Source organism: Pelodiscus sinensis, chromosome 9 (genome assembly GCF_049634645.1).
Source record: "Pelodiscus sinensis isolate JC-2024 chromosome 9, ASM4963464v1, whole genome shotgun sequence".
NCBI lineage: Eukaryota > Metazoa > Chordata > Testudines > Trionychidae > Pelodiscus > Pelodiscus sinensis.
The window spans coordinates 23,837,413-23,864,572 of record NC_134719.1 but is presented as its reverse complement, the minus strand read 5'-3'; the positions used below and the strand labels follow the sequence as shown (position 1 = coordinate 23,864,572).

Sequence of the window (27,160 nt, the reverse complement as noted above, 5' to 3'; positions counted from 1 at the left end):
TTTTCCTGCCTCACTCTCTCTTTCTCTTCTCCTCCTGCCTCTCACTCTCTCTCCTCCTCCTCCTGCCTCACTCTCTTTCTCTTCTCCTGCCTCTCCTGCCTCTCACTCGTGGAGCCCAAATGGTTGCTTGCTCCCGCACAGCGGCTCAGTTGAGCTGCGCAGAAGTCCCCGCCTCTTGTGCCGCTTGCTCCCGCCCGGCTGAGCAGCGCAGAAGTCATCTGAGTGCCAGGGCGGGAGGCGAAGGGCGTGACAGACGCTCCAGGCCCTGCACAGCGTTATTTATTCCACGATTTCTCACGGAACCCCTGATGATGGTCCACAGAACCCTGGCTGGGAAACACTGGCATAGAGAGTGCACTTATTAAGTTTGCAGATGATACCAAGCTGGGAGGGGTTGCAACCGCTTTGGAGGATAGTGTCATAATTCAAAATGATCTGGACAAACTGGAGAAACGGTCCACAGTAAATAGGATGAGGTTTAATAAGGACAAATGCAAAGTACTCCACTTAGGAAGGAACAATCCATTTCACACAAACAGAATGGGAAGCGACTGTCTAGAAAGGAGTACAGCTGGATCTAGGGGTCATAGTGGATTACAAGCTAAATATGAATCAATAGTGTGATGCAGTTGCAAAAAAAGCAAACATGATTCTGGGATGCATTAACAGGAGTGTTGTGAGCAAGACACAAAAAGTCATTCTTCTGTGCTACTCTGTGCTGATTAGGCCTCAATTGGAATTATGTATCCAGTTCTGGGCACCATATTTCATGAAAGATGTGGAGAAATTAGAGAAGATCCAAAGAAGATCAACAAGAATGATTAAAGGTCTAGGGAATATGACCTATGAAGGAAGACTGAAAGAACTGGGCTTGTTTAGTTTGGAAAGGAAAAGACAGAGAGGGGACATGATAGCGGTTTTCAGGTATCTAAAAGGATGTCACAAGGAGCAGGGAGAAAAATTGTTCTCCTTGGCCTCTGAGACTAGGACAAGAAGCAATTGGCTTAAACTGCAGCAAGGGAGGTTTAGGTTGGACATTAGGAAAAACTTCCTAACTGTCAGGGTGGTTAAACACTAGAATAAGTTGCCTAGAGAGGTTGTGGAATCTCCATCTCTGGAGATATTTAAGAGCAGGTTAGAGAGACATCTATCAGGGATGGTCTAGACCAGTGTTTCTTAAACTTTTTGAGACCACGGCACACCAAACAATATTTTTTTATGCGGAACACTTATGAAACTATTTTTCAAAAAAAAATTGTCAAGACAAAAAAAAAAAAGACAAAAACAAAGAAGTGGTCATAGCACACCTCTGAGTTGTTCACAGAACACCAGTGTTCCGCAGAACATAGTTTAAGAAACACTGGTCTGGATGGTACTGGGTCCTGCCATGAGGGCAGGGAACTGGACTTGATGACCTCTCGAGGGCCCTTCCAGTTCTAGTGTTCTATGATTCTATGACATATAGCAGGGGCGCCCTGTAGTCAAATATAAAAGCAACCAACCACTAGCTCATTTTGAGACATAATGCAATCTCTATAGTAACATTTTTTTACTTACCTGATAGATTTTGGCATCTCTCATTAGTTTTTCTACAGGATATTCAGTATTAAACCCATTTCCTCCAAAAATCTGGACTGCATCTGAAGCTAGTTGGTTTGCAATGTCACCGGCAAATGCCTTTGCGATGGATGCAAAGTATGTATTTCTGCGACCAACATCAACCTCCCAAGCAGCCCTTTGGTAGGCCAGTCTAGCTAGTTCCACTTTCATTGCCATTTCAGCCAGCATGAAGGACACGGCTTGGTGCTATGATTGTTAAAATAAAAGGGGATTAATACTGCTTCGCTGGGATTTGAGAGAAAAAAAAGTAGTTTAATATTTGCAGGCATAGAGACACTCAGCTCCCAGTGGCTGCAGTTCACAGTACCAGGTCAACAGGAGTGGTGGGAAGTGGCGGTCAGCACGTCCCTTGGCCCACACTGCTTCCCACAACTCCCATTGGCTGCGAACGGTGAACTGCAGCCAATGGGAGCAGAGAGGCTCCATGTCTGCAGATGCCTCAAGTATATACCAGTGGTTTGCCCTGCTGGGCTGGGAACTGACCATGCTGTGGAATTTGCTGTATTTTAAAAGCTGGAGTCAGAAGAAACACACAAAAGTTTTAGTAGATTTTTAAATGCAATCTAACCAAAACAAAAACAACTGTTACAATAACTGAACAAATATGTATTCACATACCTTCAAAATTACAGTCCATGTTTTAACTTCTGATTAGGGTTGTCAATTGACATGCATTAATGCCTGCGATTAACGCAGTCCAGGATCAACGCATTAAATTTTTTAACGCATTAATGCTGTGCTGCCCCTTTGAAGTGCCTCACAGCTGAGCCGGGGATCACCTTAGCGTGTCACCTGCTTTATCATTGTAAAATTATAATCGCTCTTTGTATATGTCAAAGAAGCCCTGCAGACTGGCATGTCTGGGGCGATAACAGGCTATATATATTTTATTAAAGTTTTCATTGATTCTATTATTTATTATATTTTCAGATTGGCTAGAGCATGGGTTCCCAAACTGGGGGGCATGCCCCCCTGGGGGGGACATGAAGATATTCCAGGGGGGGGCGCGAGGCAACCCAGCTCCCCCCACCCCCTGGTCAATTTCCCTCCTCTCAAGTTGTGCTGCTATTTTTGTTTTTTGGCCCCGGTCAGTTCCTTTTTTTTTTTTTTTTGTGCTCAACAAGTTTTGCTGCTATTGGGGGAGAAGGGGACATGAGGGTTTCTCAAAAATCAAAAAGGGGGCGTGATCCCGAAAAGTTTGGGAACCACTGGGCTAGAGACTTAGGAGGTCCAATGGTCAACATGCTTCTAGAGATCAAATTACACTGTAGAAGACTAACACCATTATCATAGTATTATCATTCATTGTAGTTTTCTGATTGTTTTGTAAGGTCTAGTATTTTGTGAAGTGGAAGTGTCAGATTTCATGTGGATACAATTTGAATAAAAATAAAATTTTATCACTTTTTTTAAAGAAGCGAGTCCTGAACTAACATTTCATCATCTACAACAGGGGTTAGCAAACTTTGGCTCCCAGACTGTTAGGATAAGCCACTGGTGTGGCAGGAAGTTTGTTTGCTTGCAGAGTCTGCAGACACAGAGCCCCTCAGCTCCTGTTGACTTCTGTTCATCATTTCCAGCCAATGGGAGCTGAAGGAAGCTACACGAGCCAAGGTACGTGCTGGCTGCCACTTCCTGCTGCTCCCGTTGGTCAGAAACAGAGAATCACAGACACTGAGAACTGCAGGATTCCATGTCTGCAGACACTCCAGGTAAACAAAACATAACAATGTGTCAGCGGTTTATGCTGACGAGGTAGGATAAGAAGTTTGCAAACTATCAATATTGAGTCAACTTATGAATGGGTCTTTGTGATATTTGCAATTTTTTTAAACTGGGGGGGGGCAGCTTATGAACGAATGGGCTTATAATCACGTATATATACAGCAATTAAAAATTAAAAATCTATTCAATCACAAAACGTAGCTTTCAGCTGGTTTGTTAAGCTTCATTGTTAATGGGGTCTGTTTGCTGTTTTATATCAAGAAAAGTTTATTATTGAGTCTTCTTTTCCCTGCTGCTCCCTGCCCAATAAGTAAGGAAACTGAAGTATTTGGTTGATGTAATTCAATCTCAGTACACTGCTTTCAAATGACCTACCATGAACCAACTCATACTTTAAAATAGGGGAGGGGAACGTCAGGCAGAGGGAACGTCAGGCGTGTCTTTTTGCTTCTCAGTTGGGTGCCATTTCAGTGAGGATTTTTTGTGTGTGGCCCCTGACTGATTTTTCTGTGGGTCAGTGGCCCCTACCCAAAAAACAGTTCCCCATCCCTGCTTTAAAAGTTCCTGGAGTTAGTACCATGTTAGCTTTATTTATGATTTTATATGGAGCTCTCAAGTCTTAACTTCACATTTAAAAAGCAGAGTCAGGTAGAAGCATACTATAAAATAGTCATATGAAAATAGAATATCTTTAACAGCATATGCTACAAAACTATGACTTGTAACTTTCTACTTAACTTACTTCTACAATTGGTCTTCCAAAGGTTTTTCTCTCCAAAGCATACCTAGTAGCTTCATCCAATGCTCTCTGCGCTAGCCCAACAGCACCTGCTGCTACCTGTATAGTTCAAATACAGTACATATTAAAAATCAGAATTCTGTACTTTTACATTAAGTTCTTTTGCTCTTTTTAGAAAGAGCATCTTATTTCCGCTACTTACTGGTGGTCTGGTTTTATCAAAAGCTCCCATAGCAATTTTAAAGCCAACTCCCTCAGCACTGAGAACATTTTCTTTGGGTACTCTCACATCCTCAAAGACAATACCTCTTGTATCTGAGCAGCGCTGACCCATATTAATTTCCTGAAAAGGAAATTTATAAAAGGTATAACTAGAACATCCATGACATGACATGTAATTTACAGAGCTACAGCAGCATAAACAAGATCAAATCAAGCTTTTTATTTTACCATCCAGATGATCACTAGGGATGTAAGCAACTAGCCAGGTAGTCGACTATCTGATAAGCATAGGCTTATTGGGTAGTTGAGTGACTACTCCCCACCCTCCTGCCTCTGAAAGTAGAGTCACAGTGGTCCTGGAGCTGGCATGAGCTTGGACTGCTCAGTCCCGGCTTGCACTGGCCCCGCGAGCTAACCCTGCTGCAGCTCTTCACTTTAAAAGTAGTTTAAAATGCAGAGCTGCAGCGGCAGTAGCAAGTGCCCCCCTATTATCAACTAATCAAGAAATTGATGGAAATTCCATTGACTACTTGATTAGCCAGTTAACCATTACTTAACATCCCTAGTGACCATGCCTCACAGACTTGAAATAAACCCATAATACTAATATGATTGACTTAGCAAGTCACCACTAATTTTATTTCAAGCATCTTTCAAACAAGTCACAATATATAAACAGCAATGGGTACAGAAAAGTTTTCTTATGCTAGGCACAATTATGTTGTGTACCTAATATGTTAAAAAGCATTCAATTAATAGTATTTTCTTCTTTTACAAATCTACTTTTTTTTAGCAGCTCAGTGTCAATTCCTAGAGTCTTAACTAGCACTCTTATAAATATCTATCTATGTATACTCCACCTTTCTTCCGATATGAATTCCAGGGCTGTCTGCTTCCACAATAAATCCAGTAAAGGCTTTGCCTGCAGGGGCTTTTGGGTCAGGATTGGAACGAGCTAATAAAAAATACCTAGTGCAAACACACAGTAAACTTGTGTAAACTTGAGTGACTCAAACTGTTTTGAGGATTAAGAGATAAACAGAAACTCTTTTTTAAAGATAAATACTTCAATTAGGGATGTAATACTATAGTCAATTAACTGATTAACCTACAAGCAAAAGTTTATCAGTTAATGCTATAGACTACATTCACACTTCCCCCTCCCCCCCTCCACACACATCCTTGTCAGTAAATTTTTTAGCTAGCTGGCCAGCACCCTGGTTCAGTCCTGGCTTATGCCGAATCTGGGATTTACCACTGCTGCAGCTCTACATTTACAGAGTATTCGGAACCAGCTCAGCTCTGGCTTGTGCCAGGTCCGGGACCTACCCCTTGTCAGGGCTGATCCCCACTCTGGCACTCTGAGTGCAGAAAGTGTGGGCTCGCAAGCGAGATTAAAAACCTTGCGTCTAGGCAATGGCTACCAAAACTTCCCAGAGTAACAGATTCCCTGGCTCTGAGAAACAAAAGTTGCTACCATCAAGTGATTTTTTTTAGCCCTAAAACCAGGGGTGAACACTTGAAACCAGCCCCAGGAGTACCGTAAGCTCTTTTTCTCCAAAAGAGCTTAAAAAAAGAAAAGAGAAAAACAAGCTGCAGTCTCTTGTAGCTGACGCCTCAGTCGGAGGCATGCAGGTACACACAGAGAGACAGACCTTCCAGGACACAACAATCAAATCATCACCTTAAAAAAGTGATTTTTATTACAAAAAAAAAAAAAGATAAACTTTAGAAAGAATACTTGGTTGTTACATGTTACAGAGCAACTAAGGAAAACAAGTTAAAATGCAGAGAAAAGTCTCTGGAAACAAAGCTTAGAGGGTAAAGGGAGAGGGGAAGCATAGATTCACACAGAGCAGTTCAAACCAAACCACAAAATAAAAGAGAAAATACCCTGAATGTTACTAGATCCCCCTTTTTTCCCCTTTTACTTGCTTCCAATCTCTTTGTTCAGTCCACTCCAATGCTCCGAATTCTTTGGAGGCATGGTAGTCCTGCTTGGGTTTAAATTATTCTGTATCTCTTAACTCCTGGTTTTTCTCTCCCATACAAACAAAGCAGGCAAGGACTCTATATCCAATTCAAATTTCAAAACTCTATCTGAATTGGTTCTCCCCGCATCATGGCCAACACCTTTGTTAGCTACCTAAATTTAACTCTTTAGTCACCAGGTGCTGATCAGCACTCCTCCTGTCCATTACACCCCCCGTTGTGGCTCTGCATTCACAGTGTATTAGGAGCCAGGTGGGCAGGCAGCCCAGCTCAGTTCCAGCTTGCACAGAGTCCAGGAGCTCAGAATCCCCTGGACAGGGGCTGCTGCCACCCTGAACTGCTACCTCTGTGTTAGGCAGCTAGTCTGTGAGGGGAGGCAGAAGCACACAGTGGTAGAGGGCTCCTTGGTAGTAGGGCCGGGGTGCACAGGCTGCTGGCCCCACTTCGGGGGACTCTAGAATACTCGAGTAACCGATAAGAATTCATGAAGTTAGACTATTCAATTAACCAATATTCAACATCCCTACCTTCCATATAATATTAACCATATCAAAAGATTCTAAGAAGTGGGCATTAAGTACTTTTCTTCAGGTAGATGACGTGAACAAGGACAGCCTGCTGTAAACTAGAAATATTTCTAACGAGCACTTCCAGTATGGCCATCACTGTGGTATCCAATCACTAACAAAATTACACAAAGACAAATAACTGATACAAAGGAGTTTTTTCTCATACTGCTATATGAGTTCATATTACATTATTTGGTAAACTTTAGGAATGTTATGAAAAGACTATCTCAGAGGTTGGCCATTTCATAGCAGATCAAGGATTAGGTAAACAGGTGATTGTGTGAAAACCTTTATTAGTATCATATGATCCCGTGAAGGGGATACATTTTATTTTTCTAAGCCTAAACTGCAGCTCATTTATAAAATAAAAATGTAACACATTTGAAAAAGTCACCCCAGTTGTATTCATTGATGAATAAAACAGATGTTATTAGATGGTCACACCTTAAAGATCCTGAACAATTAAACAGATTTATTTGAAGCAGGCTATACAAGATATCAACTAGGATAGAACGAGGGAACTGTACTTTTTAAAAAATGCTGAAAAAAGGCTTTTTCAGACTTCAGAGCAACATCATCTAAATTTTAGAATAGCTGGGAAGTATTCTCTTTACACACCACACAAATGTGAGATTCCCACTTATGTGGGAAAGGATAAGAGTCTGATAGCGGTATATGTGGCTAGAAGAAAGAAATAATTTCAATGACCATGTACACAATCAAGGCAGAGTAATGAATAATAAGGTAAGTTCTTTTGAGTACTGTGCAAATAAGTCACCCTCTGCATTTTTCCTCCCATTAAAAAGAGGTAGAATTGACTGGTTTTCAAATCATGCTGTTATCAAACACACTGTCAGTAGTTTTGTTATGTGGTTGTTTCCTTAGTAGATCCTGTGGGGCACTGAAGTGCATATTGTTAGCTGCAAAATTCTGTAGTGATATATTGATCACAGATAAAAATACAGTATAATGAACATGAAGATTTAGAAGAGAGAGCCATAAAAGAGAGCCTAATACCTATCTTAGAGAAAATTTTCTATTGTATATAAAACATGGTGAAGGGATGAACACACAGAAATTGAAATAGTAAAGCAAGTTAATAAGCAGTTATTATACCAGTTAGCTTTGCCACCATTGGTGATCCACATCTTTTGACCATTAATGATATATTCATCTCCTTTCTTCTCAGCTCTCGTTTTTATACCAGCCACATCAGAGCCTGCTCCAGGTTCTGTTACGCAGTAGGCCTAAAAGAAGAAGAAGAAGAAGTAAAAAAAGCAACACATCAAATAACAAAAATGTCACATCATTTAATGAAGAGGACTGCACAGACTATCACACTGTGTAGGTATCAAACTATTACTTATAATGGTCTTGAATTTTCCCCCTCACTTAATGTGTTTCCACAAACAAATTTAAAAAAGCCTTACAAAAATGTACATATAAAGCAAAAGTATGTTTAATAGGTTTAAATTTCCAGAATGAATTACTAAACATGGAAAATTCTGACTAGCAATACTGTGCAGTTTACTTTTTGAAGTAACAGAAAAGTAGTATATGATGTGAGTAGCAATTCAATTTTATTTTTAAAGTTTCCCCTATTATCTTTACATCCCTGATGAACCATAATTTTAACATTGATAATAATTCAGTCTGTGCACAGTAATGATGCCTTACTGGGAGATTGAATGAGATTAGTAGGAGCATTTCCTACATTAGTAGGAGCATTGCCAGCAGATCAAGAGAAGTGATTATTCCTCTCCATTTGGCAATGGTGAGGCCACATCCGGAGTACTGTGTCATTTTGGGGGGCCCACTACAGAAAGGATATCAACAAAATTGGAGAGTCCAGCAGAGAAGAATGAAACTGACTATAGGATGGGGCATAAATATGAGGTGAGGCTGAGGGAACTGGGCTTATTTAGTCTGCAGAAGAGAAGAACAAAGGGGGGGAAGGATCTGACAGCAGCCTTCAACTACCTGAAAGGAGAGTTCCAAAAAAGATTAAACCAAGCTATTCTCAGTGTTGGCAAATAACAGAAGTAGCAGCAATGGTCTCTAGTTGCAGTGGGATAGGTATAGGTTTGATATTTAAAAAAAAAACCTAGTTCGTTATGAGGGTGGTGAAGCACTAGAATGGGTTGCCAAGGGAGGTGGTAGAATCTCCATCCTTAAAAAACTCTAAGGTCAGACTTGACAAAGGTCTGGCTGGGATGATTTAGTTGGAGTTGGTCCTGCTTTGAGCAAGGGGTTGGACTAGATGACTGCCGTAAGTCTCCAACCCTATTCTATAATTCTATGAAAATTGTGAGCAGAATACTAGACACTTCTCTTTTAAGACGCAACTTTGAATCCAGCCCAGCCTAGTGATCACTCCAAGTTTTAGTTGATATTCACATGCCCATAGAAAAAAATGTGGTCTAAATCCAGTAATGTAGGCAGTTGGGAACTAATAAAAATGGCACCTTGTTGGCATAAAACACATAGATTAAAAAGGAATGGATTTCTCTCTCACCTGTAGGATATGGTCCCTGCAGGATATGCCTAAATCACATTACTGATGGAACACAAGGAAGCCCTTTTCCGGAGGATCTCTTATTCCTACTTTCAAGTAGGAATAAAAGATCCTCCGGAAAAGATCCTTATTTTCCGGAGAATCACGTCTAGACTGGCGCTTTTCTCCGGCTTATCCCCAAGCCGGAAAAAAGCGGCAGCCATGTTAATGCAAATACCGCGGGGGATATTTAAATCCCCCGCGGATTTTGCTATTCCAAAGTGTCTAATCTGCATCCCTTTTCCGGACGTATCTGAGGTCAGGAATATAGGCTGTAGATTTATTATCAATGTGTTCATATTGGGAACAGCCTTTTACAAGTCTATCATGTTCAACAACCTTATTATATTTATTTTTAGCTGCTTAGTAATGCAGCCTTTATAGAAGTAAACATCTGAATCCTCACTAGCTTCTAGATACAGCAGCTATTGGAAGCTTATAGTACTTCAGATTGTTCTGATCCCCTTCAGGAGTTGGGCCATATTTTTCTTTTCTAAAATCTGCTTCCTCTTCTCAATAGAAAAATTACACTTTGTGACAGCTACTTTAGGATTTCTGGTTGATTGTTCTCAGTGTTTTTGTTTAAAAAAAAAAAAAAAAAATGGTGCCAGTACACCAGAGGAAAAGTTGTTGAGCTCTGACTGGAGATGCCAGTACTGCGTCTGAAGGTGCCGGTACTGTTTACCTTGCAGTACAAAAAAAATATCACTTGCATATGCTAATTGAATATGCTAATTGAACTTGCATATGCTAATTGAATGTATTCCACTTACTGTCCCTCATCTTATAGTAAGTTGTAATGTCCAATTATATGTAAATACTTATTTGGATTAAGTACAAATCCCTTTACATTTTCTTCAGAAGAAGAATGCAAAAGAAGATATCATGGGCCAGAAGGATTCTACAAAACTAGATTGAGACTCAGGGTATGTCTACACTACAGCGCTAATTCGAACTAAGTTAGTTAATTAGTTAATTTGAACTAAGCTAATTCGAACTAACGGATCCAGACAAAAAAACTAGTTCGAATTAGCGTTTTGCTAATTCGAACTAGCATGTCCACATTAAGTGGACCCTGAACCGGGGTTAAGGATGGCCGGAAGCAGTGCCAGCAGGGCATCAGATGAGGACTTAGAGCGTGGACCTGCTGTCTCAGGCTAGCCGAGGGCTGTGCTTAAAGGGACCCGACCCCAACCCCAGACAGACAGTTCTCAGGGGTGCCCCGCTTGCAAAGCAGTCCTGGCTTGGAGTGCCCTGAGTGCCCACACTGGGCACATCACAGCACTCGGCCATCAGACCGGCTGCACTTGCCACAGGCTGCCATCTGGGGAGAGGGAGCAATTGGGGGGCTGCAGGAGAGGTTCCACCCCCAGAAGCCTGCAGAGCCAGCCCAGTCCTCCCCATCAGGGGCTCGTACCCCATTCCTCCCTCACCTCCTTCCACTTACCCTTCCCTAGCCCCCCTTCCTGATATACAAAATAAAGAAAACGTGTGGTCAAAAATAGAATCTCCCTTTATTGAACAAAACTCGGGGAGACTGGGAAAAGGAGGTGGGAGAGGGGAAGAGAGAGGGTGGGAGAGGGGAGGGCAACTACAATGATCAGAGGTTTGGAATAGGTCCCATATGAAGAGAGGCTAAAGAGACTGGGACTTTTCAGTTTAGAAAAGAGGCGACTGAGAGGGGATAGGATAGAGGTCTATAAAAGCATGAGTGGGGTGGAGAGGGTGCATCCAGAAAAGTTCTTCATTAGTTCCCATAATAGAAGGACTAGAGGACACCAAAGGAAAGGAATGGGTAGCAGGCTTCAAACTAGTAACAGAAAGTTGTTCTTCACATAGCAAACAGTCAACCTGTGGAACTCCTTGCTGCAGGAGGCTGTGAAGGCTACAACTAGAACAGAGTTTAAAGAGAAGTGAGATAAAGTGATGGAGGTTGGGTCCATGGAGTGCTATTAGCCAGGAGTTAGGAGTGGTGTCCCTGCCCAAAGTTTGTGGAAGGCTGGACAGGGATGGCACAAGACAAATGGCTTGGTCACTGTCTTCGGTCCATCCCCTCCAGGGTCCCTAGGGTTGGCCGCTGTCGGCAGACAGGCTACTGGACTAGACGGACCTTTGGTCTGACACAGTACGGCCATTCTAAGCTCAGGGTCGGGGGTCTCAGTGGACCACCTTGATTTTCATGCACACCTGCTCCTGGGTGGCCAGGCTGGCAGCTCTCCTGCCCTAGATGGCCACTTTCCTGTGCCTAGTGCGGAGGTCGTGGACGAGGTCCACGATGTCTGCACTAGACCAGGCGGGTGCCCGCCTCTTGTGGTCCCGGCCAAGCTCCCGGGAGCCGCCAGCCTGGTCCCGGGAAGACGGGGAGAGCTGGAGGGCATCGGGTGCCTGGCTTGAGCCGTGCCAGGTGCAGGGTCTGCTAGCCGGATGCTGGCAGGCTTGCACCTCGCACGGGCACCGTAGCCAGCCCGTGCCCCTTTAAAGGGTCCGGGGCCGGGAGGGGGGGCAATAGAGTTTTCCTGGTGTTGGCCAGAGTGGCCACCAGGGAAAGCGGGGGAGGGCTAGCCTCCCACTAGTTCGAATTAAGGGGCTACACACCCCTTAATTCGAACTAGTAAGTTCAAAATAGGCTTAGTCCTCGTAGAATGAAGTTTACCTAGTTCGAACTAGCAGAGCGCTAGTGTAGCGCCTATCAAAATTAATTCGAACTTACATTCGTTAGTTCGAATTAACTTTATAGTGGAGACATACCCTCAGTGATTTAGGGCCAGATTCTGTGGCTGGTGTCTACTTGGTGTAGTAGGGGAAATGTCATTTACACTTACACACATCAATGGTTCCTCTGTCATTCTCCCCAAATATTTCTTCTGCTGTTGTTCATTTCCTGCAATGATGACTGGCATTTGCTGCAAAAGAAGATTTATTCTTTTAAAAATAATGAATAGTATTTTATAAACTCGTATCAAAAATAGAAAAAGAGACAAGACTTACTCCCAAGGAATTTGCTTCAATAGCGGTTTGGACCCCTGTACATCCATAAGCTAATTCTTCTGTAATAAGGCAAGCTTCAAAAGAGCCAAGGCCAAGTCCACCTACAATTAAATTGTTTATTTACTAAAAATAATTTACAACTAAAATATGCAACAATTCTTTACACAGACGAATTCGAGGAAAATATATCCCTTTGGATACATTTTATCTGAAGAGTCAATTCTCGGGCATGAGAATTTAGCGTGTTGTCAAATGAATAAGACTATTTAAAAAATAAAATTTCACAACTCCAGAATTTGTGTGAGCAATCTGCTTGGCAAGCTACAAAGAAATAAGACAAGTGTTTTTTGCATGGAACTTTTTGTTAATAATACTCTTCTCTCTTCCTCTGCCTGCCCTTTACTGGACACTTTGTGACTCCAGATTCTAGCTGTTATCTGGTCAGCCAAGAATTTTCCAGGTGCAAAAGAGTTCTGAGCTGAAAAGCTATCAGTGTGGACTCCTTCACCTTAACCCTTCTGATCCAAATGTAAGGTATGTTTTCCAAATAGTCTCCAATTGGTGAACAATCCTTCTAAGGCATCCGTTAGGCTGTTCTAACTAGTGCCAGAGCATAGGCCAGGCAGACAGAGAAATTAGGAAATAATAATTAGATCCTTAACATTTCCCCTATTACACCAAGTAGACACCAGCCATAGCACAGAATCTGGCCCTATACCATTGAGTCTCAATCTAGCTTCAGTTTCCAGTCAGCCTGTGTAGTCCTTTAAAGCCAATGGAGGTTAGTGCCGCCTTCTGTGACTTCATGGCATTGTTAAAAAAAATTTCATTAATTCTATATCATATTTAAACACTGTAGTGAGATTTCTTCAGAAACACCCTAGTTAAAAAACACGAAGTTAACTGTGTAATCTCTTCTAAATCACACAACAAAAGAAAATCTATTGGGAAGAGATGAGGTTCACCTGACATGCAAGGGGAAGACTATTTCCTAGTGAGGAGAGCTTGAAATGAGGTTAAAAATGGGCAAGTGACCAAAGCCCATAGATAGGCATAAAAGACAAGATTTTGGAGAGTGGTGGGACATGGAAAATTAGTGTCAGGACACAGGAGCAACAAAAGAGAAATCGGGGGAACTGTTCAACATCTTGTTTCCATATATGCAAATGCAAGAAGTATGGGAATTATACATGAAGAACTGGAAATATTAGTATGTAAGCTATATTATGATTAAAGTGGAACCACAGATCAAAAATGTAGCGTGTTCTGAGATCCAGGAAGATAAAAAGGGGAAAATAGAGTCATGGTAGGCATCTAATATAGATCATCACATCAGGAAGAAGAGGAAGAGAAGGCATTTCAAACAAACAATAAAATAAGCAATAAGGGAATTTAACTTCCCAAAAATATTACAGCAAAGCAATTTCCAGTAAGTTCTTGGAATCTACAGGCAGTCCCCGGGTTACGTACAAGATAGGGACTGTAGGTTTGTTCTTAAGTTGAATCTGTATGTAAGTCGGAACTGGCGTCCAGATTCAGCCGCTGCTGAAACTGATCAGTTTCAACAGCGGCTGAATCTGGACGCCAGTTCTGACTTACATACAGATTCAACTTAAGAACCCCAGGCATCCCCAAGTCAGCTGCTGCTGAAACTGATCAGCGGCTGATTCCAGGAAGCCCGGGGCAGGGGCTTCCTGTAGTCAGGCGCTGGTCAGTTTCAGCAGCGGTTGACTTGGGGACGCCTGGGGCAGAGCAGCTGGGGTGCTGCTGGGTTGGTCCAGTAGCGCCGCCGCTCCCGGCGCTACTGGATCAACCCAGCAGCACCCAAGCTGCTCTGCCCAAGGCGCTACGGGACCAACTGGCAGCGCTACGGGACCAACTGGCAGCGCCCCAGCTGCTGTACCACAGGTGTCCGGAGCAAAGCCACGGAGCACGGGGGCAGCGGGACAGCCCAGACACGTCTGGGCTGTCCGCTGTCCGCGTGCTCCGCGGCTTTGCTCTGCTTTGCCCCCCGTCCCCCTCCCCCGTCCCCCTGGTCTGCAGACCAGGGGGACAGGGAAGGGGGGGCAAAGCAAGCCGCGGAGCGCCCGGACAGCTGACAGCCCAGACGCATCTGGGCTGTCAGCTGGCAGCGCGCTCCGCGGCTTGGCTCTGCTTTGCCCCCCCCCCCTTCTGGTCTGCAGACCAGGGGGACGGGGGGGGGCAAAGCAGAGCCAAGCCGGGGAGCGTGCGATCAGCTGACAGCCCAGACGCGTCTTGGCTGTCAGCTGATCGCTCCGCGGCTTGGCTCTGCTTTGCCCCCCCCCCCCCCCCGTCCCCCTGGTCTGCAGACCAGGGGGACGGGGGGCGGGGACGGGGAGGGAAAGCAGAGCCAAGCCACGGAGCGCGTGGGCAGCGGACAGCCCTGTCCACTGCCCACGTGTTCCACCGCTTTGCTTCCTCTCCCTGGTCTGCTGGAGACCAGGGAGAGGAACAGCCCCGTTCGTAACTGCGGAGCCGACATAAGTCGGATCCGCGTAACTCGGGGACTGCCTGTACTTGGGACTAGGGATGTTAGCATAGGTCATTTAAAATGATTAACCAATAAGCCTGAGTTTATCGGTTAATCTAAATGACTATATGCACACATACACACTCTCCTTGCTGCTTCTATATCATCTGTGGGATGCTGGTGCAGCCTCTGTCCGCAGGGAGCTTGGACCCCCCCATTTTAATAATATATAACCGCTAAAAATTATTGCAGCTATACAATTACTAAAATAAACAATATCCAACATCCCGACTGGGGACCATTTTTTGCTCCAGAAAGTGAAGGTAGTAAACATTTTAAAACTTGAGGGACGGAGGAATTGGTTGTGAATTGGAAAGTGAAAAGCAATGTGGACTTCCTGATTCTAAGTAAAAGAAGTGAGAGCAGAAAACTAAGGACAATGGACTTCAAAAAAGTAGGCAAACTCAGCGAACTGATTGGTAAGGTCTCATGGGAAGAAAATGTAAGGGATAAAGGCATTCAGGAGAACTTATAGTTTCTCAATGAGTCAATATTAAAAGCAAACTACAAACTATTCTGATGCAGAGGAGATAGGAAAAATAGTGTAAAGGCCTATCCATATGAGTATCAGAAGCTCTTCAATTACCTGAAAAATCAAAAAAGTACAAAAGAACAGCACAAGTATGAAGGACAAAAATCAGAAAGATTAAGGCATTAAACAAATCACATACCACAGGGGATATAAAAGGCAATAAGAAGAGGTTCTTTAAATAAATTTGGAGTCAAATTTTTCTTTGCCTATTTTTCTAAGTCCTCTAATTAACTGGGAAAGACAGCTAATAACTGATGACATCAAGAAGGCTGTGTTTAACCTTGTTAGCGAAGACTGACAAAAAACAGGCATTGATGTTATACTCAACACAATAATATTAAGAAGGACGAAGGAAAGCAGAGTAAACTGCAGGTTAAATTTTTTATAAATAAATTAGAAGTATTCAAGTCCACAGGATCTTATGAAATTCGCCCCAGGCTACCTAAAGAACTAGCTGAAGCAATCTCAGACCTAGTAAGCAATTATTATCAAGAACTCAAGAGGTTTGGAAAAAGCAAAACATAGCACCTATCTTTAAAAAGGAGAACAAAGATGACCCAGGAAATGATATACCCATCAGCCTAACTTCGAAACATGGAAAAATACCAGAACAAATTATTAAGTAATCAGTTTATATGCACTTACAGGATAACAGAGTTATAAGAAATAACTACCATTGATTTGTCACAACCAAATCTTGTCAAACCAAAGAAGGAAATTAGGTTGACAGGGTTACGGGCTTAGTAGATGAGGGGAAGCTGTAGAAATGGTATCTCTTGATTTTAGTAAAAGCTTCTGAGACATTTCCACATGACATTTTCATAAGCTAACTAAGCGAATATGCTCTAGACGAAATTACTATGCAACACTGGAATGAGTAGTACACTAGTAGGTTAGTGCAAAACTACTACATAAAGAGTAGTTAACAAGAGTTTGCAGTCAAACTGAGAGGACATATTTAGTGAAGTCCCATAAAGGTCAGTCCTGCATCTGATACAAACATGAAGCGTTCATAAAGGCAGTCTCCGAGTTATGAACGCGATCTGTGCTTACCAACAACGCGGTTGCATGTAAATGAATGGAGTCCGACTTACGAACACTTCAAGTTATGACCAAGTGTTTGGTCCATAAGTCATTCATAAGTCGGGGACCGGCTGTATTCAATAGCCTCTATAATGACTTGAATAATGGCATGGAAGGAATGCTTACAAAATTTCCAATGACACAAAACTGAGAGGGGATGCAAGCACTTTGGAGGTCAGAATTAGAATTCAGAAGTGCCTTGAGTAATTAGAAAATTGGTCTGAGTCAACAGGATGAAATTCAATAAAGACAAGCACCAAGTACTTGGAAGGAAAATCGAATATACAACTACTATGCAAATCAAATGGGGAATACTTGGTTAGTTGACAGAACTACTAAAAAGGATCTGGGGGCTTCTAGTAGATCACAATTTGAATTTGAATCAACAATGTGATGCGACCTCAAAAAAAAGGGGGGGGGGCCTATCATAATAGTATCAACAGGCACACCTAATATGAAACATGGGCAGTAATTGCCCACTTCAGTCTGCATTGGTGAGGTCTACGTTGAAGTACTCTGCAAATCCTGGGTACCATAATTAGGAAAGAAACAGAAAAAAATAATAAAAGGCTTAGAACTTATCTATGAGGAAATGTTTAAAAAATTAGTACATTTAGTCTTGAGAAAAGACCTCAGTCTTCAAACTGTTACAGACTGTTATTAAGAAGACTGTTCTTTACTGCTCTCCACATCCACCCAAAGTAAGATGGAAAGTGATGGGCTTAATCTGCATTAAGTGAAATTAGGTCAGATATTAGGAAAAAACTTCTGTTATGTGTGTTGTTATAGGCTTCCAAAGCAGGTTATAGAATCCCATTCCTGGAGATTTTTAATAACAGATTGGACAAACTGTCACAGATATCTAATTTTATTTGGTGGAGTTGATGACTTTTCCATGTCCCTTCCTGCTCTACATTTCTGTGATTCTATGATAATGCAGTATGTCTTTTTCCAGTATAAGTCCATAGTCTTGTATATTAGTCAATGCCGTTGTACTTGTGTATTTTGTCTTTTAATATATACTATTTTAACCATGCACTGAACAAATCGGCCTACCCATTAAGTATACCTGTTATTGCTCTATATTTTCAAATTCTGAATAGTTTTAGTACCAGCTACATAACATTATCTTTTTTTTAAAGTCCTCCATAACATCCTTCTTCATTTGTTTTATTGTACAAGCTTTAAAAAACCTACTTACTCACCACAACTTTCTGGTATGTGTGAATTCATCAGACCAAGTTCCCATGCCCGTTTTATAAGGGGAACAGGATACTGAAATGAAAAGGACAAGTATTTACGACCTCAGTTAATCTCCGCAAAACTGGAAAATGTTGAGTAGACACACCTATTTTCCTACAAAAATGTGGTAAACTTACCTCTCCAGATCTGTCATACTGTGCAGCAACAGGTATGATTTCCTCTCTAGCAAATTTACGAGCAGTAGCTTGAAACTCTTTCTGTTCATCACTGAGCTCTAGAAAAATAACACATTTTAGTCACAAATTCTACACTAAAATTAGTCTTGCTCCTTGTTAAAGTTAATGATCTGCTCCCACCAGAAGGGAGGGAAAAATACATCCTCATTTGTCTCCCACCTAAGACCATATACAGGACCAAAAAGGCTCAGCCATCTCCTACTTACGAGTATAAATCTCTACTTTTCACCCCACATGCACTTACTTATTGAGGATTTAGTGATCTGCAAAACACTGAAAATGCCAATACAGGCGTAATGCTTCACAAGAGAACCAGAATTGTGAGGTACCTTGTCATCACCCACCATTAGTGTGAGAAAATCCTCTCTGTGCCTGCTCTAGGTCAGGTCCCTGATTCCCTCAGCTTCTGGCAACACAAACACTGCCTTACAGTTCTCTGAAGGCTTTGTACTCTCTGTACATACTACGGATAGTCTCATGCAACCCCTGAGTCTGCTGCATATCCTTCTAGCGTGCCTAGCTCCTTATCCACTGAACATTCACAGAACTCCCAGATGCTCTGCTTTCAAAATGACTAATACACACTAGCTCACTACAGGTTGGACCACCCTAATCCGGCACCTTGGGGACCTGACCAGCCCCAAACAAGGGAGTTTGCCAGACCAGGGGAGGTCAATTTTGGCCCCTCTGCTGATGAATTCTGGAGCTCTCCTGAGGCCCATCAACAAACCCAGCCAGGCTCCTCTCCAAACTCTGTGCTACCTCCCTCCCCAGCTCCACTGCCAGCCTGGCCCCTAAGTCTGGCTCCCCTCCTGACTGCTGGGTTCTCTGCCCCAGGGCCACTGGGCCAGCCAGGCTGCACTGCCGGGTCCAGTCCCAGCCGCTGGGTTCTATGTCCCCAGCAGGACTGCAATGTTGCCCAGCCATCAGGCTCCCTGATCCCAGTGGGGCTCTGATGCCAGGTTCAGCCCCAACTGACAGGCTCCATGCCCCCAGCAGGACTGTGGTGTCAGGTCCAGTCCCGGCCACTGGACTCAGTGCCCCTCGGGAGGATTCTGTTGCCCCATGGTGGGGCTGTGATGGTGGAGAAGGCCCCAGTCCTAGCTGTTGGGCTCTGCGCCTCCTGGCAGTGCTGCAATGCTGGGTTCAGCCCCAACTGTTGGGGCTGGCAGCAGAGCCTAACACCAGGCTCTCCAATCCTGTCCCAGCTGCCAGCCCCCCATCCCGTTCCTGGCTCCTGGCCCCTCAGCTCTCTGTTGCAGCAACATCTATGATCCTGCTGAACCACAGATGTTGCCAGACCAGAGAGAGTTGGTGAGTACTGGTCTTTTTGAAAGCAGAAACTGGGAGTTCTATGAATGTTCAGTGGATAAGGGGCTAGGCACACTAGAAGGATGTACAGCGGACTCAGGGGTTGGCGTGAGACTATCTGTAACAAGCATAAACTTACTGGATAGTTGACTAGTGATGTGACTAGCCACTTCCCCATTCTTGCTGCTTCTATCAGAGAGAGGCAGCAAGGGGGGGCAGCAGGAACTAGGGATGTTAAAGACTAGTTGACTATCGGATAAACATTTGCTTATCGGATAGTCTTTTGACTATTCAACTAGTCAACACCCTCCGCCCCTTGCTGCCTCTATGAGATAGAAGGGGGAAGAGGTACTTCAGAGTGGGAGCACCACACAGCTGATACCATGGATCAGCTGTGAGGCGGCTGCCCCTTTGAAACTGCTGCCTCCGTGTGTTTCAAAGGGGCAGTGGAGCCCGGGGTCAGCGGAGGACTGTGAGTTCCCCACTGACCCCGGGCTCCATGGCTTTAAAATGCACATGAGCTGCATGCAGCCTGGAGTCAGCAGGACTTCTCACTTGCCCTGAGCTATACATGGAGTTCCACATTCCTCCTTTGAAATGTACAAGAACCCCAGCAGGAATTATTGCAGGAAGTACAGCAGGAATGTGGAAGTGTCTATCAACTAGTCGACGGAAATTCCATAACATCCTTAGCAGGAACTGGTACTAAGAGGAGCCGGCTCCCTCCAGCACCATCTCCGCAGGGGACAGGAAAGGTATAGGCACAGAAGGAAACCGCATGAGCAGGGACTGAAACAGTGTCTGCCTGTGCCAGTTCTGCTGCAATTCTGCCTTTGAAATGAGCCTGCTGGGGCTCTTGTACATTTCAAAGACTCAGGCACTGCAGGGAGCATGGGGCCAGTCCACTGCTGTCCTGGCGCTCCCTGCTGGGCTTCCGCTTTTGCCAGGCTCTTGCTACAGTTCAAAGGCAGAGGTGCCCTTATCAACTAATTGAATAGTTGATAGAAATCCCATCTGATTTGATTAGTTAATAAATCTAAATTTAACATCCCTAGTACAGCGCTCTTTATATTATTTTTATCACAAATATATGCATTGCAAAAATGATAAAAATAGTACAGTAAACTTCTGATAATCCGGCACCTTTAGGACCCAAAGGTGCCGGATTATCAAATATGCCGGACTAACAGAAGGGGGGGCTATGAGGGGTCTGGAGTGGGGTGGGAGGGGATGCCACCCCAGACCGCTCATAGCCCCCCCTTACGATAGTCCGGCTCTGCCCCAGGCATCCCTGATTCAGCTGCTGCTGGTCAGTTTCAGCAGCAGCTGAATCGGGGATGCCTGCAATAGAGCAGCTGGGGTGCTGCCGGGTTGGTCCCGCAGCGCCGAGGGGCGGCGCTACGGCACCAACCCAGCAGCACTCCAGCTGCTCTTGGGGATGCCTGGGGCAGAGCAGCTGGAGTGCTGCCGGGTTGGTCCCGCAGCGCCAAAGGACGGTGCTGCGGGACCAACCCGGCAGGACCCCAGCTGCTCTGCCCCTGGGGTCCCCGATTCAGCCACTGCTGAAACAGATCAGCGGCTGATTCCAGGAAGCCCGGGGCAGAGCAGCTCTGCCCGGGGCTTCCTGGAATCAGCCGCTGATCTGTTTCAGCAGCGGCTGACTTGGGGACCCCTGGGGCAGAGCAGCTGGGGTCCTGCCGGGTTGGTCCCGCAGCGCCGAGGGGCGGCGCTACGAGACCAACTCTGCAGCACCCCAGCTGCTCTGCCCCAGGCGTCTGGATTCAGCCTGCTGGTGAAACTGACGCTGCTGGTTTTTTTATTTTCTCATGGTTTTATTTCCTTATTAATATTACTTATTATAAGAAGTTATAATAGGTTATAATAGTATTGTGTTAAAATAGTTTGCCTGTAACACAAGGAAGTTACAGACCACATCCTGTATGTTATGCTTAAGACAAAGTTAGCATACATTTATCTGGGACCTTTCACCCAAATAGCAAAGTTGGCCAACAGATATACGGAACCTTTCACCTAGAACAGTGATTATCCAACTTTTTGGCTGGTAGCCAACATGGCTCAATGCAAATCTTTCCGCGGACCACCAGCTGCTAATGGAAACTTGCCATTAATTAAATAATTATGCCCAAGCCCTTTTGCTATTGGTGAAGTTAGGGAGAATGTTAATTTAACCAGTAAGAAAGGAAATATTAATTGAAATTATTAAACAGAGTAAGCCCTTTAATTTTAATATGTTAGTGTATCAAACTACATTTTAAATGAAGTAAAATAATAATTCATGTCCAACAAAAAGGGTTTCAATATTGTCTATATTTATGGCAGAGGTGAGGGTTGGGCAGGGAGAGAAGAGTGCTGGGAATCGTGCTAGTAAGAAGCAAACAAACAAAAAAAGTAAAAAAAACCTTCAACCATCACTAATGTGGCCCTCAACTGAGATCTCACTCCTCTGGCACTCCAGCCCCCTGGGGGAGATGGAGAGGGACAGAGAGACCTGAGGTTCAGGGCTTCCCAGAAGCCAGATTAATTCTTCTGGGGTTCAGGGGTTAGTGGATTTGTGGACATCCCTAGACTCTGGGGTGGGACCAAAAATGAAGTGTTCACTGTGCAGAACAGTACCGCCAGTAAGTGGAATAGGGAAGGGGGTGCAGGATCTGGGTGGGAAGTAAGGTGTGGGAGGGGGTGAGGTTTGGCCAGGAGGAGGGTACAGGAGTGGGCTGGGAGCAGGGTGTCTAGCCAGGGGGGAAGGGGTGCAGGAATAGGGTGCAAGTAGGGTGTCTGGCCAGGTGGGAGGGTACAGGAGTAGGCTGGGGATAAGGTATCTGGCCAGAGAGAGGAGGAGAGTGCAGGAGCAAGGGAAGGTGCAGGAGCAGGTCAGGGGTAGGGTGTCTGGCCATGGGGGGGAGATGGTGCAGAAGCACGGTGGGGTCTCAGCAGGAGGTGATGTGCGAGTGTGTTGGGGGTGCAAAGTCTGGGCTGAGGGAAGGGAGGCCCTGTTTCACTCCCAAGCACCATGTTCCAGGCACAGCCTCCCACTGCTTCCATTGGCCAGAATCCGGCCAATGGAAGCAGTGGGGAAAGCAGTGCTGTTCACAGAATCATAGAATTCTAGGGCTGGAAGAGAGCTCAGGAGGTCACTGAGTCAAGCCCCTTGCTCAAAGCAGGACCCGTCAGGAGAGAGGGAAGGGAAGTGGCCACGTGTGGAGCCACTTCTGGCCCCACTTCTTCCCCTTCTAGCCCCACTTCTTTCCGCACAAGCCAGTTCCAGCAGGGAGGTTTAGGGCTTTCTCCTCCCATCCCCCACAGTAAGCTAGCACTGGTGCTCCAATGTTGTGGAAGGGGTGGGGGGTCACGAGGTGGAATGCGAACAAGGGCTCCTGCTGCGGTGGGAACAGGGCCAGGGGGCTGAGTATGAGATGCAGACCACCTGCAAGGTGTCCGCAGACACCACTGACCTAGATGATGAGCTAAAGTGTAAGGTTTGACACACAATAATTTTATGTGATGTACTGGAGCAGGCTGACATAGGGACTTCCCTAAATTCATGCCCTTTTAAACTTAACAGGTACACCACAACATGGAAATACCTAAAATAATCAGTTAGGACAGAAATAACATGTGATATCTAACCACAAAAAGGGCAAGGTTACCAACTGACATACATGATAAGTTGAAATAATTGATATACTGACTTATAAGAAAAAGACACTTCAGCATTACTTGAGGTGAAAAAGTAAAAAGGAAAAAATCCCTTACTGAATATGCATCAAACATAACAGCGTCAGCATAACTTATCATAACAGTGGGATCTCAGCCTAGGAGCAGTAGGAGAAGGAGATGTAGTCCTTGGGAGATGCCAGAATGAAGGCTGCGGGTGATGATAGGGAACATGATGGTCAACACTTCAGGTTGTTCAATGGATGGTGGGAGTATATGGAAGTGCAGATGTACATTCTCTATCTTGTTAAGATGGGTTGTTTGTGATTGTACTGTGTGTATTAATAAACTATATTTGTAAATACACAAGAGTTCCTATAGTATGTGTTAAGGATGTTAAAAAACAAGTAATTTACTGGTTGAGAACTCATGGAATTTCCATCGACTAGTCAATAGGCACTTCTGGAGCTCTTGTACATTTCAAAGGAGGAATGCGGAACTCCAGGTACAGCCCAGGACCAGTGGGAAGTCCCACTGACTCTAGGCTCCAGGAGGGTGCTTATAATTTGAAAAGCACAAGAGCCCCCAAAGGCTCTTGTGCATTTCAAAGCGTAAGCACCCGCGTGCAGCCCAGAGTCAGCGGGGGCACTTGTGCACTTCAAAGTGGAAGCACCCTCATGGACCCTGAGGTCAGCAGGGAACTCTGAGTCCTCCGCTGACCCTGGGCACCATGCCACACGGCACTTCCCCAGAACCCGGGGTCAGCTGAGGACACTACAGTAAAATTAAATGATGGCCACATTTCCACCACCCTATACCAGAAACCTACCAACAGTTGTACTTACCTACATGCCTCTAGTTTCTATCCAAGACACATTACCCAATCAATTGTTTACAGCCAGGCCCTAAGATCCAACCAGATTTGCTCCAAACCCACAGACAGAGACAAACACCTACAGCATCCCTATCAGGCAGTCTTAAAACTTAAATACCTACTGGGGGAAGTGAAGAAACAGATTCACAGAGCCAAATGAGTACTCAGACAAGTAAATTAGCACCACTAGTCATCATCTATAGCCCCCAACTTATACCCTTCCAACACATCATTAACAATCTGCAACCTACCCTGGAAAATGATCCCTCATTCTCACAGGCTTTGGGGGAAAAGCCATCCTTGCCTACAGACAACCCCCTAATCTCAAATAAATTCTCTCCAGCAACACCTCAAACATACCAACCCAGGAACCCACCCCCCTGCAATAAACTCTGTTGCCAACTCTTTCCACACATTATATTATCAACACCATCACAGGACCTAACTACATTAGCCACATATCAGAGGCTCATACAACTGCACATCCACAAATGTGATATATGCCATCAAGTGCCAGCAATGCCTCTCTGCCGTGTATATTGGCCAAATAGGACACTCTCTACGACAAAGGATTAATGGACACAAAGCAGATATTTGAAACAGTAACACACAGAAACCTGATGGGGAACATTTTAACTTGCACTCATTAATAGATTTAAAAGTGGCTAGCCTCTTACGAAACAATTTCAGGAACCAACCAGAGAGAGAAACTGCAGAATTGGCCTTCATGGGCAAATCTGACAAATTTAGCCAGGGATTCAACAAAGACATTTCTTGGATGGGCCGTTATATTCAACACCTAAATAGGAGCCTTTAGCTATGATCTTTGAAAAATCATAGATGACAGGGGAGATTCCAGAAGACTGGAAAACAGCAAATATTGTGCCCATCTATAAAAAGGGGAATAAGAACAACCCAGGAAACTACAGTTTAACGTCTGTCCCAGGGAAGATAATGGAGCAGGTAATTAAGGAAATCATATGCAAACACTTGGAAGGTAATAAAGTGATAGGGAATAGCCAGCATGAGTTTGTGAAGAACAAGTCATGCCAAACTATTCTGATAGCTTTCTTTGATAGGATAACGAGCCTTGTGGATAAGGGAGAAGCGGTGGATGTCATATACCTAGACTTTAGTAAGGCATTTGATACGGTCTCGCATGATATTCTTATTGATAAACTAGGCAAATATAACTTAGATAGGGCCACGATAAGGTGGGTGCATAATTGGCTGGATAACCGTAGTCAGAGAGTCGTTGTTAACGGTGCTAAATCCTGCTGGAAAGGGATAACAAGTGGAGTTCCGCAAGGGTCTGTTTTGGGACCCGTACTGTTCAATATCTTCATCAATGATGTAGATATTGGAATAGAGAGTACGCTTATTAAGTTTGCAGATGATACCAAACTGGGTGGGGTTGCAACTTCTTTGGAGGATAGGGACATAATTCAAAATGACCTTAGCAAGTTAGAGAAATGGTCAGAGGTAAACAGGATGAAGATTAATAAAGAGAAATGCAAAGTGCTCCACTTAGGAAGGAACAGTCAGTTCCATACATACAAGATGGGAAGTGACTGTCTAGGAAGAAGCATGGCGGAAAGGGATCTAGGGGTCATAGTGGACCACAAGTTGAATATGAGTCAACAGTGTGATGCAGTTGCAAAAAAAGCAAATATGATTCTAGGTTGTATCAACAGGTGTGTTGTAAGCAAAACTCGCGAAGTCATTCTGCCGCTCTACTCTGCACTAGTTAGGCCTCAGCTGGAGTACTGTGTCCAGTTCTGGGCGCCACATTTCAAGAAAGATGTGGAGAAATTGGAAAGGGTACAGAGAAGAGCGACAAGAATGATTAAAGGTCTAGAGAACATGACCTATGAAGCCAGGCTTCATGAACTGGGCTTGTTTAGTTTGGAAAAAAGAAGATTAAGGGGGGACATGATAGCGGTTTTCAAATATCTAAAAGGGTGTCACAAGGAGCAAGGAGAAAATTTGTTCCTCTTGGTTTCTGAGGACAGGACAAGGAGTAATGGGCTTAAAGTGCAGCAAGGGAGGTTTAGATTGGACATTAGGAAAAAATTCCTAACTGTCAGGGTGGTCAAATATTGGAATAAATTGCCAAGGGAGGTGGTGGAATCTCCTTCTCTGGAGATATTTAAGAACGGGTTTAGATAGACATCTGTCAGGGATGGTGTAAACGGAGCTTGGTCCTGCCTTGAGGGTGGGGGGCTGGACTCGATGGCCTCTCAAGGTCCCTTCCAGTCCTATGATTCTATGACATCAAAAGCTAAGTATCAGGCACTTACCGCCCACTCTATTAGGGTATTTTAAAATGGCGACCGGCCACGAATATGCTAATCAAGTACGGGATACTTAAATCCAGCCCTTGATTTGCAACTTCAGTAAGTTTCATTTGCCTCCCTAGTTCGAACTAGGGGGCAAGTGTAGACATACCCTTAGCCTCATTTAGAATGAACACTTTAATTGACAGATTTTTTCCCCTCTTCCCACTTTTTCTGTTTTATATTTGGGGACAGATATATGAGGATGGGCCAGCCCAGCACACCTCTGGTGGGGGAGGAGAGGCAGCACTTGGGGCTTCTCCAGGAGCTTGTGGTCTCAGCCAAGAGAGGGGGGCAGAAGGCCCACTGATTTCTGCTCTGCAGCCCCAAATTGCTGGTAGTAGGCCTTTTTTTAAATCAGACTTTACAAACACTTCACGGTTTTCTGACCTGACCAAGACAGGCATTTTGGATCTTAAATATTTTTAAAAGAAAGATATTGATTAATGAAAATAGGGCTTTCGTATCAAAATGTTTTCTCAGCCTGAATAACAGCATCATCCTGCATTGCAATGCTATGAAACACACTCTTAAGCTATTGAAGGACAGTTATTTTGTCCAGATTGTAACAATTTTAGATATAAACTACATAGCACCATTTCTTCGGACCCACAAAATACTTACCAAAACTAAAGCCAGTTCCACCAGATTTAATTTGATGTGATGCTTCAGCAGCTTGACTAGACTGTAATCTCCAGCAACAATGAGCAATGCCTCGAAATACCTGTTTAAAATAAAAAAAATATGAAATTTAACATGCCTACAATGCAAGGCTTCTTGGAGTCCTAAGAACTAATGGACTAGCTTATAACACATTAAAATGTAAATACTGACATACATTTGTCTTTCTAAACAAATACTGCATCAAATGTAATTATTTTTCAAGTTTTTTTAAAAAATGAAGGATGTTTTGGTTACTTTAGGTCCCGATCCTGCAAAATATAGCACAAGGA

The 27,160-nt window shown here is 44.0% G+C and overlaps 1 protein-coding gene across 1 annotated transcript in view; it reads right to left on the bottom strand.

Annotated features, from left to right (window-relative positions):
- The window catches only part of ACADM (acyl-CoA dehydrogenase medium chain), a 51,129-nt gene that overhangs the window by 16,791 nt on the left and 7,178 nt on the right, over positions 1-27,160 (bottom strand). The window contains exons 2-11 of the mRNA XM_075936274.1: positions 26,832-26,931; positions 17,955-18,052; positions 17,781-17,850; positions 12,410-12,510; positions 12,244-12,324; positions 7,984-8,114; positions 5,167-5,275; positions 4,287-4,427; positions 4,088-4,183; positions 1,558-1,806 (exon numbers count right to left, since the gene is read on the bottom strand). Coding sequence (XP_075792389.1) covers positions 1,558-1,806; positions 4,088-4,183; positions 4,287-4,427; positions 5,167-5,275; positions 7,984-8,114; positions 12,244-12,324; positions 12,410-12,510; positions 17,781-17,850; positions 17,955-18,052; positions 26,832-26,931 — 1,176 coding nt within the window. The remainder of the gene's footprint in view (positions 1-1,557; positions 1,807-4,087; positions 4,184-4,286; positions 4,428-5,166; positions 5,276-7,983; positions 8,115-12,243; positions 12,325-12,409; positions 12,511-17,780; positions 17,851-17,954; positions 18,053-26,831; positions 26,932-27,160) is intronic.